Raw genomic sequence first — 17,103 nt, forward strand, 5'->3', positions numbered from 1 at the left:
AACTCAGGGGTCTACATTCCCCAGGTCACTTGAGCAAACAATACTGAGAAGCCTTGGTATTTGATGGGCACAAGATCTGTGGTGCCTGGGGGTCTGCAGTATCTTCTCTGCCCAACCACTAGGGGACCACTGAGACTGGCGTCAGTTGGGCTGTCTTGCATGTCCACACATTGGATCAAGGGGCCCCTGACCTTGAGCGTGGACACCTTCCCTTCTGGAGAGTGAGTGCGGAGTGTCGACAAGCCCAAGGCCTCAGGGAGTAAACAGCTTCCTACCTTTAAGAGGTTGCCTATGGGATTACTAACTGTGGCCTCAACAGTGAACTCAACCCAAGGCTAAGGTATTGGGCCTTGGTCCCTCTCATGTCCTCTGGTTAAAAAGAATGATCATGCTCATCAGAAACCTTGGAGGCCAGAAGAAAATGGAATGACATATTTAAAGCGCTGGAAGCAAAAAATCTGTCCACTGGATTCTAGATCCAGAAAAACTGTACTTCAAAAAAAGGGGGAGGAATTAATATATTTGAATATTAACCAAAGTGAGAAATTTGTTACCACTAGACCTGTCCTACAAAAAATGCAAAAAGGGAGTCCTTCTGGTTGAAGAGAAAAGATACACTAGTCAGTAACCACAAGCTATATAAAGAAATAAAGATCTCCAGAAAAGCCAGTATTCTGGTATTTTTGGTTTGTTAACTGCATTTTTAATTCCCTATTGGATTTAAAAGAAAAATAAAAGAACAGCAACAACAACAACAAAAAAGAATAAACTATAGAAAATAAATAAAAGAAAAAATCATGGAAATTATAAATACAGGTGTTCCCACCGCAGCACAGTGGGTTAAGATTCCAACTACAGCAACTGCAGTATAGGTCCCAGCTGCAGGTTGGAGTCAATCTTTGGCCTGGGAACTTCCATATGCTGCAAGTGTAGCCATTAAAAAAAAAAAAGAAATTATAGGAGTTCCCATTGTGCCTCAGTGGTTAATGAACCCAACGAGCATCCATGAGGACATGGGTTCGATCCCTGGCCCTGCTCAGTGGGTTAAGGATCTGGAGTTGCTGTGAGCTGCCGTGTAGGTTGCAGACATGGCTCAGATCCTGAGTTGTTGTGGCACAGGCTGGTGGCAACAGCTCTGATTCAACCCCTAGGCTGGGAACTTCCATATGCCGCCAGTGCAGCCCTAAAAGACAAAAAGACCAAAAAAAAAAAAAAAAAAAATCCATGTAAGTTACTAACATAGTCCAGTTTAAAGGCTAGGATATCCCTCCAATCTTTGCAAAATAGATGATTTTTTCAGGATCTCATACATATTATACATATATTTAGAATTGTCCAATTTACTTTTTGTTTTTATTGGTCATGCCCTCGGCGGGCAGACATTCCTGGCAGGGATTGAACCACAACAGTGACGACGCCAAAGCCTTAACCAATAGGCCACCATGGAACTCCCCAATACATGTTTTGAAGCCTTGTATAAGCCATACTATGCACTGGATTTAAACTGGAAATAACTCTGTGATAAGTTTGCTCAAAAATGAAAAAGGACTCCTTTGATGCTTCAAGTGTGAAAGACCTATATTCTTACTCGTTTTGACCATCTCTGTGCTCAGAAGGAGAAACAAGACCCTCTGAGAAAAACAACATACAACGGTCTTCATTATTTCTGGGTTATTTCTTACACACGCAGCTGGGACCGACCCGATTTGTCGCAGCTGGAGGCTGTTTTGCCATCATCTCCCAGCTGCATCCAACTGCAGATTCAGAAGAGACTTTGCAGCCAGCGGAGCGGGCGCGGGGGCTTGAGCGCAGCCGTGAGGTGCCTGTCAACCTCTCTTCCCTGGAGAGGGCACCACTCCGCCTCGTAAATGCTAAATGCAGAACATTTGCTTTTGGCACCAGAGTGAACTCACTGGGGTGAGGAAGACGACATCTCCACATCTAGGTCAATTCCCACGGGGCAGCTGGCGAGCCGAGCCCCTCCCACACAGGGCTGTCACTCCACTCCAGGGGCCAGGGCAGCTGAAGGAGGGGCTGGCGTTTGGGGGGAAGAAGGAGGCTGATTCTTTAGCTCTACCCAAAAACATCACACCCAGTCCTGCGGCTTACGGACAGCTGATGCTCCAGAGCAGGTGGTTAATCTGGACCAACGCCCAGACACTCGTCCCCTCCCCCCATGTACCTGCAGGATGCATCTCAAAGCCTAGGCGTGGTGCTCCCAAGCAAAGCAGCAAGGCTACTCCTCATTTTCAATGATACACTGAGAGTGGCATAAACTATAAAGCTATCAAATACAGTCCTCTATTCTGATTTCTGTCATACTTCTAAAAAGGCAAATCTCGGAGTTCCCAGGGCGGCTCAGCGGAAACAAATCTGACCAGTATCCATGAGGACGAAGGTTCGACTCCTAGCCTCATTCAGTGGGTGAAGGATCCGGTGTTGCCGGGAGCTGTGGTGTAGGTCTTAGATGCAGCTCGGATCTGCATGTAGGCCAGCAGCTGTAGCTCTGATTCAACCCCTAGCCTGGGAACCTCCATATACAGCAGGTGTGGCCCTAAATAAATAAATAAATAAATAAATAAATAAATAATTAAAAGGCAAATCTCAAGTCTTCATGTTCAGGCTGCATGGAGATTTTATGAATAACAGTATCCACAGTCTATCGTTAGGAATTCCTGCTGGGGCACAGTGGGCTAAGAATGAGACTACAGCAGCTTGGCTGGCTGCAGAGGTGAGGGTTTCAGCTCCTGCCTCACGCAGTGAGTTAAAAGAATCAATCCAGAGTTGCCACATACCGATGGCATGAGTATGGCCATAAAAACAAAAAGATGGACCTTGGCGTAGGACAGTGGCTACAGCTCCGATTAGACCCCTAGCCTGGGAACATCCATATGCCACGAGTGTGGCCCTAGAAAAGACAAAAAAAAAAGAAAGAAAGAAAGATGGAGTTCCCGTCGTGGCACAGTGGAAACCAATCTGACTAGGAACCATGAGGTTGTGGGTTCGATCCCTGGCCTTGCTCAGTGGGTTAAGGATCTGGCGTTGCTGTGAGCTGGGGTGTAGGTCGCAGATGTGGCTCGGATCACACATTGCTGTGGCTGTGGTGTAGGCCGGAGGCTACACTTCCGATTAGACCTCCTAGCCAGGGAACCTCCATATGCTGCGGGTGCAGGCTTCAAAAAGACAAAGAACAAACAAACAAAACAAAACAAAACAAAACACAAAAAGATAATTTAAAAATAGATACGCTTATGTGTGTGTATATATTCACACACAGAGCAGTTTGAATTTATACAAAATACTAAGGTTTTAATTGGGGGTTTCTATTTTTCTAAGATATTTGAGTAACTAAATATTTTATTTAAAATCAAAACAACTGTAAATCTTCTTCATATTAAAGGTAAAACTTAAAATTGAAAAAAGTAAAATAGATATGCTATTTTTAGATTTAGGCCGGTTGATAGAGAAGGGAACCAATTCTATTTAAACAACTCAATGTTAACTGTTCCCCAAAATTGTACGAAAGAATACCACCCCTGGAAGGAGCCGACAAGACGGATGGTGGAGTGGCTTCTGGGTAACAGGTGTCAGGGAAGAAAGTGGTCCCCTTACGGAGGTGAGGACCAGGGGACGAGCCTGGACTGGCCCAAGCAGGGCACCCTCTCTCTCAGGGACACCAGCTCTTGGTTTCACTTTGGCTTGGTTCCCTCAGCCTCCACTTTCGATGGGCAGGCCTCTCAGCCAGAGCCCCCCTCTGCTTCCCCGCAGACGTGCACTGGAAGCTGTGCAATGAGGAACGCCGGGTCCCACTATGTCATTATCTCCTTATGATGCGACGGACCCACCGGCCTTTCCACTTCCACACGGAGCACCAAGTACACATCTGTATGGTGGAGGCTGCCGGTGTCCTTCCTGGACTCAGCATCAACAGCAGGCACACTATTCCCGGGGATGTTAACCTGTGCTGAGCACACCTGTACGATTACCGAATGCTCCCAGCAGCCTCGTGAGGCACGGAGTGCTACGATTCCCCACTCTACACAGGAGGAGACAGGCTCAGAGAAGATAAACAGCAGCGAAGGCTTGCATCCAGGCCTATTTGCACCAAAGCCGACGTTTTACTGCTTCCCCAGTGTCGTCTCTAACTCCAAACCTTCAAAGGCAGTTCCTATGGGTGGCAGCAGACTGGAACTGCTTCAAGGTCATCCCAAACTTGAAAGGGTACGTGTAATTTAGGCAGCGGGCTCCCCAAACCCCTCACTCCACTGGTTTTGGACATCCTCCACCAGACAGCTAACAGAGGGTCTTGTCCCATGATGGGTGAAAACATGCATGTGTGAAATGCCTTTCAAAGATAACGTCCTGTAACCGAACAGCCATAATCCCTTGCTTGCTCTGTTCTCTCCCTGAAACTTACCATTGCTGAAGCTAAATCGGCTCTAATGCTAAAATGCACTGTTAAGGTGCCCTTATAATGCACTATAATCTTTTTTTTTTTTCTCTTTTTACAGCTGCACCTGCGTCATATGGACGTTCCCAGGCCAGGGGTTGAACTTGAGCTGCAACTGCCAGCCTATGCCACAGTTACAGCAACACCAAATCTGAGCCGCATCTATGACCTTGTGGCAACACTGGATCCTTAACCCACTGAGCAAGGCCAAGGATATGGATCTAAACCCATATCCTGATGGACATTATGTCAAGTTCTTAACCCACCAAGCCACAACAGGAACTTCTGCACTATAATCTTAAAATACATTGCTGATGGAATTAGAAAACAAAAATCCTCATCTGTTGTCACACGTTTTTCAGTTTTCCCAGGACACTGACCAAATGCCTGGGTGCTCGCTGTACCACTTTAACTTCCATTGTCTGCAGAGGGCCCAGCAATGGGCTGAGTTTTAGAAATAAAATAGAGGAACTGGAGTTCCTGTCGTGGCAAAGCGAAAATGAGTCCCACTGTGAACCATGAGGTTTAGGGTTCGATCGCTGGCCTCGCTCAGTGGGTTAAGGATCTGGCATTGCTGTGAGCTGTGGTGTAGGTCGCAGACATGGCTCCGATCCAGCGTTGCTGTGGCTCTGGTGTAGGCCGGCAGCTACAGCTCTGATCAGACCCCTAGCCTGGGAACCTCCATATGCCGCAGGTGTGGCCTTAAAAAGACAAAAGAAAAAAAAAATAGAGGAATATAATGAAAAGTCAAATGCAAGGCTGCAAGGCAGAAGCATGGAGACATCAGCAGGAGGTAAGTGGCTAGTGAAGTGCTGGCTGCCAGCACAAAAGATGGAGAGACAGGCTTATCCTGCGGGTGTATGTGAATAGGCCAGGTAGAACAGGCCAGATACCAGAAGCCAAATGAAGCTTAAGACAAGCATGGGGAGCCTGGAATCTTTCTTTCTATATTTTTAGCTATAGAGTTGACAGCCTCTAAGAGTCACAGTGCTGCTTATCTAAATATCCAGGACTTAAGGAAATAAAATATATCGGCCATGTCAGCTTTAAAGAGAACCTTCTTAGATATGCAGAAACCATAATGTTACCCAATTTCTAGGTTCTCTAGAATAAAGCCATGTAATCATCATTCTCAAAGTCAGGCTGAACTGTTTTTTTGTTTGTTTGTTTTTGCTTTTGCTTTTTAGAGCCCTCCTTGCGGCATATGGAGGTTCCCAGGCTAGGGGTCTAATTGCAGCTATAGTGGCCAGGGTACACCACAGCCACAGCAACACAGGATCTGAGCCACGCTTGCAGCCTACACCACAGCTCACAGCAATGCTGGATCCTTAACCCACTAACTGAGGCCAGGGATCAATCCCAGATCTTCATGGATACCAGTCGGATTCATTAACTACTGAGCCACGATGGGAACTCCAAGATGAACTTTATCCTAAAGCATCAACATGATTTAGTTCCATAATTAAAAAGTACTTTGGGGAGTTCCCTGATGGCCTAGTGGTTAAGGATTGATTTAGCATTGTCACTGCTGTGGCTCGGGTTCAATCCTAGGCCTGAGAACTTTCATATGCCATGGCGTGGCTAAGTTAAAAAAGAACTTTGAAAGATGTCTTTGCTTTTCTTTTTCTTTCTTTATCTATTTTTTTGATTTTTAAGACCACACCCACAGCATATGGAGGTTCCCAGGCTAGGGGTTGAATCAGAGCTATAGCTGCCGGCCTACACCACAGCCACAGAAACACAGGATCCGAACTGCATCTGTGACTTACACCACAGCTCATGCAACGCTGGATCCTTAACCCACTGAGCGAGGCCAGGGACTGAAACTTCAACCTCATGGTCACTAGCTGGATTCGTTTCTACTGCACCTAAACAGGAACTCCCTGTTTTTCAAAAATATAGATACAACTTGCAAAAGTATCTGTGACAGCTGTGAAAACATTCAAGTGCTAATGAAGGCATTTTTCTCTTTCTTGCCACAGCTGTTCAGTTCAGGGTGAGTTTACTATCCTCTTCCATTAAGTTTCCAAACCAAAAATTCTGGGCTCTTAAGTCTAAATGCTGTCGTTGAATTTTCTTGGACAGGTTGCCACCATGTGGTAACCAATAAAAATGCACAGAGGTTTGAGCATAACTGCAAGACCACACACCTGGGCTGTATGTAGCAGATCCACCTGCCACTCACTCAAACATTACAAATCTCAGAGATGCCTGCTTCCCCCAGAAAGGTCTACAACTTGTTGGCTTCCATTTTCTCATGTTGCAACGTGAGGAACACATATTTTTTTTTCTTTTTCCTTTTTTTTTTTTTTTTGATTTTTAGGCCTGCATTAGCATCATATGGAGGTTCCCAGGCTAGGGGTCAACTCAGAGCGACAGCTGCCGCCTACCCCACAGCCACAGCAATGCGGGATCCGAGCCGAGTCTGCGACCTACACCACAGCTCACAGCAATGCTGGATCCTTAACCCACTGAGGGAGGCCAGGGTTTGAACCCAAAACCTCATGGTTCCTAGTCGGATTCTTTTCTGCTGTGCCATGATAGGAACTCCTCCAGGAATATGTATTTTTAGATTTTAATAATTCATTGTACTTAATGCACTTTTAACCTAATTTCATTTTGCCTGAAATCTGTGAAGTTCATTGTCAGGTTTTGAACTTAAAAACTTATTAACTAGTTCAGACACGAAAATGGAAAAGAATAACAGAGCACTCAGATACCCTGCCCACGACCTAGTTTAAGAAAAGGCCTGACCAATGCAAGTGAGGGTCCCCAGACACCCCCTTTCTCTACATCCGCATCTTTATCCCATCATGGTTTTCCTGATTCGGTCCCCAGTTTCCACTCATTTCTCTATACTTTATACGTACACAGCCCTAAACATATAAAAACAGTATTGATTTTAATCCTTATATAAATGGTGTTAGATGAAATATATCCTCCCTTTTTTATTTTTTATTTTTTTGGCTGCACTCATGGCATGTGGAAGTTGCCGGGCCAAGGAATGCACCCTCACCACAGCAGTGACAATGCCGGATCCTTAATCCACCAGGCCACCAGGGAACTCTTGAAATACACCTTTCTGCGATCTGCTTTCTTCCAACAGGGCTGTTTTTGGAAACTCTTTATTGATATTTACAGCTCTAGTTTTCTTGAAAATTGTTTCCCCCACCCCCACCCCACTTTTTAGGGCCACACGCTAGGCACATCTAAGTTCCCAGGCTAGGGGTCAAATCAGAGCTACAGCTGCTGGCCTATACCACAGCCATAGCAACTCGGGATCCAAGCCACGTCTTCGACCTACACCACAGCTCATGGCAACACCCAATCCTAAACCCACTGAGTGAGGCCAGGGATCGAACCCGAATCCTCATGGATCCCAGTCAGGTTTGTTAAGGGATGAGCCACAACAGGAACTCCCAAAATTGTCTTGTTTTTGTCCTTGTGCTTCCATATCAATTTTCGAATCAGCTTGTCAAATTCGTCATAATAACATTATGTCAGGATTTTGATTCAAGTTTATAGATTTGGGAGAATTAGTATCCATTAAGATAGTGACTCTTTTATCTATGAATATGGAATCTCTGCTTTTTTAAATTGGATCTTCTTAATGACAGTCATCAAAATTATACAATTTCTTTCAAAAGATTAGAAATAACTTGTTAAATATTTACCCAGGTACCCTGTATTCTCATTGCTATCATAATTATAATTCTTACTTATTATTATTATTTTTTTTGCTTTTTAGGTCTGTACCTGCAGCATATGGAGGTTCCCAGGCTAGGGGTCTAATAGGAACTACAGTTCCTCGCCTACACCACAGCTCACAGCAACACTGGATCCTTAACCCAATGAGGAAGGCCAGGGATCAAACCTGCAACCTCACAGTTTCCAAGGCACCACGATGGGAACTCCCCATAATTATAATTCCTTAAAAATTAATTTTCTAACTGTGGGGTTGGTATTTAAAAATGCATTATTTTTCTTTTCTTTTTTCTCTTTTTGGCTGCATCTGCCACATGCAGAACTTCCCAGGCTAGGGACTAAATCTGCACCATAGCAGTAATCAGACCTACAGCAGTGACAATACCAGATCCTTAACCTGCTAAGCCACCGGGGAACTCCAGAAATGCAATTGGTTTTTGCATGTTGATCTTATATCCAATAACCCAGATGACCTCTTATTAATTCTGTTATTTTATTTATTTATTTTGCTGTTTAGGACTGCACCCGAGGCATATGGAAGTTCCCAAGCTAGAGGTCAACTCGGGGCTGTAGCTGCCAGCCTACACAACAGCCACAGCAATGCAGAATCCGGGCTATGTCTGCAACCTACACCACAGCTCACAGCTATGCTGGATGCTTAACTCATTGAGCAAGACCAGGGATTGAACCCGTCTCCTCATGGATACTAGTCGGATTCATTTCCTAACTCCAAAATTCCAAACTCCAAATTCTGTTATTTTAATAGGTTTCTTTTGAGCCTTTTATGTATTCCTATTATCCAGAATTGATGACAGTTTAGTATCTCCCTTTCCAATCATTACAAATTTTCTTTTTTTCCTTGTTCCCATCACTGAATCGTCTAGGAAATCCCATATAGTGCTCATCAGGAGAACAGATAACAGGCACCCTTGTCTTTCCCAATCAAAAAATTATTTCTAGGAGTTCCTGTTGTGGCTCAGTGGAAATGAACCCAACTAGTATCCCTGAGGATGCGCGTTCGATCCCTGGCCTCACTCAGTGGGTTAGGGATCCAGCGTTTTCTTGAGCTGTGGTGTAGGTCACAGACATGGCTCGTATCTGGTGTTGCAGTGGCTGTGACTGTGACATAGCCAGCAGCTGTAGCTCCAATTATACCCCTAGCCTGGGAACTTTCATATGCTCCACCTATGGCCCTAATAAAATAAAATAATAAATTATTTCTAATTTTTTCACTATTAAATGAGATACTCCATAGATATTTTATCTGGCTAAGGAATTTCTTTAAATTCCTAACCTAAGAGGTTTTTTGTTCTTTTATGGAAGAGGTTTTTTAAGAAAAAAAAGTGTTAAATTTTATCATAATGACTTTTCTGAGTCTACTATGGTGACAGGATACTTTTCAATCTGATAGTGAGGTGTATGACATTAATGCATTTTAACGTTGAATCCCCTTGCAATCCTATGACAATCCCGAAGTGGTGCTGGATTTGGTTTTCTATTTTGCTAATGACTAGTTCATTTATGTTCATAAGGTGACATTGACTTGTAATTGTCTTTTAGCATCTTATCATTGTCTCTGCACTGGGTACTCGTAAAATGAGTTAGAACATTGTTTTTCTATTCTTTGGAGAAAACAGATTATGATCTGCTTTTTGACTGTGGTAACTCATTTGTAAAACCACACATCACCGTTTTGTTTGTTTATTTGTTTGTATTTTTAGGGCCGAACCTGTGGCATATGGAGGTTCCCAGGCTAGGGGTCAAATTGGAGCTATAGCTGCTGGCCTACACCACAGCCATAGCAACAGCAGATCCGAGCCGTGTCTTTGACCTACACCATAGATTGTGGCAACGCTGGACCCCTAACCCACTGATCGAGGCCAGGCAGGGATCGAACCTTCCTCCTCATAGATGCTGGTCAGATTCGTTTCTGCTGAGCCAGATGGGCACTCCACCTATCGCCTTTTTTGTGTGCTTGTTTGATGGGCAGAGCGAAGTCAACGTTTTCAGTGTATGAGACTATTCAATTTTACTGGAATCCACTTTGTAAGTTACATTTTCTAGGAAAGTACTCATTTCATACAATTTTTGAAATGTATCAGCATAAAGTTGTTCATACTCCCCTTTTGAAAAAATAATTTTTGTTTCTGTGGTTCTATCCCCTGTTCATTCCTAAAATTCCTGGTGTTCTCTTTTTTTGTCTTAATTATTTTCTTAGTAGTGTGTCTATTTTACTAGACGTTTCCGAGAACCAACTTTTGGCCTTGTTGGTCGTTTCTCATATATATTTGTTTTCCATGTCACAAATCTCTGCTCTTTGGTTTTCGTCCTTTGAGAGTTCTTGCTGTTCTTTGTCTAACCTCTGATGTTGAATGCTCAGGCTATGCATTCACATTCCTCCATTTAAGGACAGGCTTCCAACGTGGGAGATGCTTACCTTGCTCTGAAGCTGAGGTGCTTTCCACTGAGAGCTCATTGTCATTGACCCTTTTCTCTGGAACAGGCATTGCAGGGTGGCTTCCAAAGACCCATGGGCTCCTATTACCAAGATCTTCCTTCCATCTAAGTTGACACCTACCCACCAAATGAAAATTCAGTATTATAATCAAACTTCAAAGTCTCCCTCCTGAACAGAATTCATGTAAAGAAAAATAAATAGCCTTTTAAAACTTGGCCCTCGGAGGAGTTCAGCAGTAACGAACCCCAACTAGCACCCATGAGGACATGAGTTCCATCTCTGATCTCGCTCAGTGGGTTAAGGACTCAGCGTTGCCATGAGCTGAGGTGTAGGTTGCAGACGAGGCTCAGATCCCGTGTTGCTGTAACTGTGGTGTAGGCCGGCAGCTGCAGCTCTGAGTCGACCCCTAGCCTGGGAACTTCCATATGCCTTGGGTGAAGCCCTAATATTAAAAAAAAGAGGAAAGAAAGAAAAAGAAATTATTCATTTTTATGTCACTGACATAAAAGCACAAGGTCAGGGGCAAAAAGAGAGAAATTAAATACTAACTACTGAAAGAGACACTGCTTGCTAATAAATTCTAATCAAGGTTTCTATATCACAAATTATATCTAGCAACTCCTCTATTTAAATCTTAAATACAAATCTTATTTTCCCTCCTTTTTTGGCCACACCCTTGGCATGCGGAAGCACCTGGGCCAGAGATGGAACCCATACCACAGCAGCGACCTAAGCCACTGAAATGACAATACCGGATCCTTAAACTGCCCTGAGAGCTCCTTCTGTATTTTTTAATCTTCCATATAAATCTTTAATCTTAAATATAAATTTTATCTAGGTCTACATATTGACAGATTTGAGAAGTTGAAATGTGAAACATTTTTCAGTGTAGTTAATTGAGTATTTCATTAGGGAAGCTGAGAAAATGTTCAACGCAGCTTAATCATGGATCTTTAACAATTTCTCTTTAAAACTGTAATATAGTTAACTTATCAGAAAAATTGCCATTGTCATAGTCACCACCCAAAAGATGAGGAAAATAAAACTGACATTGACTATCACTTCCATGTTTGAATAAGAATCTTTCAGAGCCAAATCCTTATGAAAAACTCCAGTAAAGCCAAAAATTAGAAAATGGTAACATGGAATTCCCACTGTGGCTCAGAGGAAATGAACCCGACTAGTATCCATGAGGATGCAGGTTCGATCCCTGGCCCTGCTCAATGGGTTAAGGAGCCGGTATTGCCGTGAGCTGTGGTGTAGGTCACTGATGTGGCTCTGATCCTTCATTGCTGTGGCTGTGGCTGTGGCTGCGGGTGGCCGCTGTAGCTGTGATTGGACCCCTAGCCTGGGAACCCCCATATGTCTCAAGTGCAGCTCTAAAAAGCAAAAAAAAAAAAGAAAATGACGACGTTTTTGAAGGAGCATCGTACCTGACTTCTCAAGAAGTTCAATGACAGCTCTGGCCACAGGCGAAACGAAACAGTCATGGGCATCTCCACGTACCAACTTCCCCAGGTTGACATCCGTTACTCTGAATCCAAAAATAAAGGAACAGGTACATCCAAACGTGCCCCAAACTCACTTATCTGTGATTCACATGAATTAATATCAAGTTAACATCAAAGTCAGTATTTCACAGACAGGACCTATTACATCACTGATACAAATGAAAGGGTGGGCGGGAATAGAGGCCATTGGCTTCTTGGAACAGCCCCCTCAGGCTACTCCAATGTGGTCCCAGAGTGTCGGGACAACCTTGGATGTTTCTGATCTGCCTGGAAGGTGGCACCACAGCTTACGGCCACGTGGGACTTCACTGCAAGCTCCGTTCCATGAGCTAGGTAGAGGGGGGCCCCTGGAGATGAGCAACACAGGGGTCCTGCAGCCAAGCCCACGTTACGCTGCGGAAATTCGCATCGCCATCAATATCAAAGTCCAGAACCGATCCTAGAAACCGAGGGTGACCGAGCAAGACGGGGATTCAAGGTCTGATCCCCACCTGACATCAGGACTTCTCAAGGGACAAACGAGTGACCGTGTTCTCTCAAGGCCTTCTGTGTTTCTTCCTCATTCAAATCCAGGACAAAACAGACCATAACTGCCTAGCTTCAACTGATGGCCTCAATTCAGGTTCGTAACAAAATCTAGATGTTGGAAAAGTTATCACACTTCCCCCTTTTTCTTTTCTCTTATGATTTATTTATTTATTTATTTATTTTTGCTTTTTAGGGCCACTCCTGTGGCATATAGAGATTCCCAGGCTAGGGGTCCAAATGGAGCTGTAGCTGCCAGCCACAGCCACAGCCACAGCAACACCAGATCCTAGCCGCATCTGTGACCTATACACAGCACCTGGCAATACCGGATCCTTAACCCGCTGAGCAAGGCCAGGGATCAAACCTGCAACCTCATGGTTTCTAGTCGAATTTGTTAACCACTGAGACACAACGGGAACTCCTCGAACTCCTGAAATATTTAAAATGATTTCTTTCATGTCTTAATCACTCACATGGTTAATAAAAACGGAATTTAAAAAAATTCAGTTTGGAGTTCCCTCTGTGGTGCAACAGGATCGGTGGCATCTTGGGAGTGCTGGGATTCAACCCCTGGCCTGGCACGGTGGGTTAGGGATCCAGGATTGCCCCAGTTGCAGCTTAGGTCCGAACTGTGGCTTGGATCTAATCCCTGGCCTGGGAGCACCTCATGCCACAGGGCAGCCAAAAAAGAAAAAAAAAATTAAATTCACAGTGCAAAAGTTGTTTTTGGAGTTCCTTTCGTGGCACAGCGGAAATGGATCCGACTAGATTCCATGAGGACACGGGTTACATCCCTGGCCTTGTTCAGTGGGTTAAGGATCCAGCGTTGCCGTGAACTGTGGTGTAGGTTGCCGACACGGCTTGGATGCCCTGTTGCTGTGAGATGTGGTGTAGGCCAGCAGCTATAGTTCTGATTCAATCCCTAACCTGGGAATTTCTATATGCCACGGGTACAGCCCTAAAAAGCAAAAAAAAAAAAAAAAAAAAAAGAAAGAAAGAAAAACTTGTTTTGCACTAAGATGTAATCGTTTTCTATGTTCTCACCCATCCACATCTTTTTCTGGTTTCAAAGCATGAAGGATTTTGCTGCTAAATGAGGTCTCAGAGATCTGAAGGGCAAGGCCGTGTACTCTTGAGTCTTCATTAATCTTTAGGATCTCATCTATAATCTAAAGAGAAAAAAAAACTATAGTCAGTTTTGCAAAAATAGGATCCAACAAAAGATGCTTTATGTGAGGAACAGATTCACAGAAATCCATCTGTTTTAGTTTCTTTTTTCTCCTTGGTGAAGACCTGGTGTAAAGCTGAATGAAGAAGTGCCTGTTTCCTTCTCACCACATTTATAAAAGCTTGGCTGAGTTTTTCAGTAACATCTCAAATCTTTCTCATCGCTCTACTACCTGCCAGAACAGAACAGAACGAAACCAAAGCTCAACAGTTAATAAAGTTGAGACGAGTAAAAGGCAATTCCCGGTCACAATCAGAGTTGAGCCAAGGGAACAGCCAACTTTCAGGAAGGCCAAGAAGCAGGAACCCGGGAGCTCCCATCATGGCTCAGCGGTTAACGAATCCGCCTAGGAACCACAAGGTTGTGGGTTCGATCCTTGGCCCTACTCCAGTGTTGCCATGAGCTGTGGTGTAGGTGGCCGATGTGGCTCAGATCCCACTTTGCTGTTGGTGAGGTGTAAGCTGCCAGATGGGGCTCTGATTTGACCCCTAGCCTGGGAACTTCCATATGCCAAGGGTGCTGCCCTAAAAAGGAAAAAAAAAAAAAAAAAAAAAAAAAATCAAGTAAAAACAGTAAACCAACACTTGTCTTAGGTCCATATCCATGGGCCAGTTATGAACTATCATCTTGCTAGGTGAAAACCTGGCATAAAACAGAGATAAACAGAGAGAGGCCAGAGCACGCCTAGCCATTACTATTATTATTTCAAGACATACCTAGCCATTCAATAGATATTACCTTTCCAAACTGTGCTTTGGTCTTTTTCATAAATAGTGAATTATTTTAGTATTTCCTATAAAAAGGAGCTATCTACGCTTCGAGTTTATCTGTCATAAGCCTTTTGGAAATACTTCTTGTTTCACTGTCTAGCAAAAATCACTATAGTACTTCTATCTGGTAAGGCAAGAAAAAGATATTGATATATTAAATTCTGCAAGAAAATTTTGTTTCAATTACTGTTCATCATTTTATCTTCATTCCATAAAGGTTCGATGTTTTGGGTATCTACTTTGTACCAATTCTGAGTAAAGGAAATACAGTTCTAAACAAAACATCTGCCCTCGTGGAGCTCATCATCATAACAGTATAATCTCTGAAATTGATAAATACAATGAAAAATTATTCAGGTTAATCAAGGCAAAGGGCTAGTAGAGTGATGGTGGGCAGGGGTGGCCAGGGGAGGTGGCGTCTATACAGCCCCAGAATGAAGTGAGGGTACTATCATTACCTCTAACTAGGATTTGGTAGAAGCAGTAACAACAAAATCTTGTTGTGAGCCACACAGGAAGTCCAACAACAAAATCTTAATAAATTAAGATCCTTATTCTTTTTCAGCAGAATAATAACACCATATAAATTCCTATTTATCAGAATTTCAATGAAAAAGAGGGAATATATGACTTATCAAAAAAAAAAAACAACTGACAGGAAAAAAATAAAGTCAAGGGCTATCAATACCAGTTTCCAAACAATCTTAAGAAAATGCAAATTCTAGAGTTCCCACTGTGGCTCAGCGGTTAACAAACCCGACTAGTATCCATGAGGATGATGGTTCGATCCCTGGCCTTGCTCTGTGGGTTAAGGATCCACCACTGCCATAAGCTGTAGTATAGGCTGCAGATTCGGCTTGGATCCCACGTTGCTGTGGCTGTGGTGTAGGCCGGCAGCTGTAGCTCCGATTAGACCCCTAGCCTGGGAACTTCCATATGCCGCAGGCATGGCCCTAAAAAAAAAATGACAACAACAACAACAACAAAATGCAAATTCTACTGCAGAAAATGAGTGTCCTTCTGCAAAGGGAAAAACAAATGTCTCTGCCTCTTGTTAGTACTGCTATGACAGGTGTCAATATTTGTCATATCTTACCATGGTGAGTGTAGCAGGAACTATTTGTCCAATATCCGATTTTTATTATTCCTTAGTAATAAACTCTTAATTTTTAGTTGTGCTAAGAAACGATCTAAGGCTGCTTGGTATAAAGACCACATTTCCTTGCCTCCCTAGCAACATGGCCAAGCAATTAGGTTCAGGCCAGTGGAACGGGAGCAGAAGTGTGACTTTCAGGAAAGCTCCCTCCAGGGAAGACACTGGGGTTCTGACTTTGGCCTTTTTCCTTCCTTTTTTCTTGTTGGTGACAAGAACTTGTTGAACTAGGAGTTCCCGTCATGGCTCAGTGTTAATGAATCTGACTAGGAGCCATGAGGTTGCAGGTTCGATCCCTGGCCTTGCTCAGTGGGTTAAGGACCCGGCGTTGCCGTGGGCTGTGGTATAGGTTGCAGACGCGGCTTGGATCCCACGTGGCTGTGGCTGTGGCTGGCAGCTATAGCTCCAACTGGACCCCTAGTCTGGGAACCTCCATATGCCACAGGAGTGGCCTTAGAAAAGACAAAAAGACAAACAGACAAAAAAAAAAAAAAAAAAAAAAAAGAACTTGTTGGACTAAACCTTGTGAATTTGGAAAGCAGGGATGATTAAGAAATGTCCCCACCCTCTGTGTATGGCAAAGAAGTACCTTCCCCATTGGACTCCAAAAAGACCTCTGATGCTCCTTGTCTCCTAGGACAGGGCCAGACACAGACCTCTCAAATTCATATTTTTTGTCCATAAATGATTAGCTGAACTGCTTGTCGCCATTGATCAATCAGAACAAAGTACTTATTAATCAAAACTGTGGGTAAGCTTCTCTCCTTCCCCCAGGTTCTGAAACGCGGACCTACTCTCTCAGTGTGACTGGCAGACAGCCCCTTGAGGACAGGCTGGCCTCAGGATAAAACATTCTCTCATCTGCTATCCCATCAAGCCACCTTTTCGTCCCGCTATTTCACACTGGGTTGTTTCTAGCCTTCTCTACCCCGCCCTGAAAAAGAAACCCCCTTTGTTTCCCTCTCAAAGGTGTGTAGCGCTTAGGGGCAGAGCACATTCCTTCAATAACCCCTTTCCCCACCCTGTAATAATCCTCACCAAGTCTGGGGGTAGCTGAACTGTCACCTTGGATCTGAGGCAGCACAGCAGGGACGGCGGAACAGCAACATCCAAGGAGCCTGAGTTTCTAATGACTTTGTGATGTCACCACACCAGCCAGGGCCTGCCTACTTCCAAACTTTATTCACAGACGAAATACATAAATAAATAAGTAAATAAATAAACTTCTGTGTGCTTTTGGGTTCTATTACTTGAGGTTTTCATCCCTGCCACAGCCAGTCTGAAGAAAACCCAGCCACAG

The 17,103-nt window shown here is 43.9% G+C and overlaps 1 protein-coding gene across 1 annotated transcript in view; it reads right to left on the reverse strand.

Moving 5' to 3' along the window:
• The window catches only part of MTHFD1L (methylenetetrahydrofolate dehydrogenase (NADP+ dependent) 1-like), a 189,337-nt gene that overhangs the window by 159,155 nt on the left and 13,079 nt on the right, over window positions 1-17,103 (reverse strand). The window contains 3 exon segments of the mRNA XM_021086779.1: window positions 10,593-10,729; window positions 12,047-12,147; window positions 13,697-13,821. Of these exon segments, the coding sequence (XP_020942438.1) occupies window positions 10,593-10,729; window positions 12,047-12,147; window positions 13,697-13,821 (363 nt within the window).

This window comes from Sus scrofa, chromosome 1 (genome assembly GCF_000003025.6).
Source record: "Sus scrofa isolate TJ Tabasco breed Duroc chromosome 1, Sscrofa11.1, whole genome shotgun sequence".
Lineage (NCBI taxonomy): Eukaryota > Metazoa > Chordata > Mammalia > Artiodactyla > Suidae > Sus > Sus scrofa.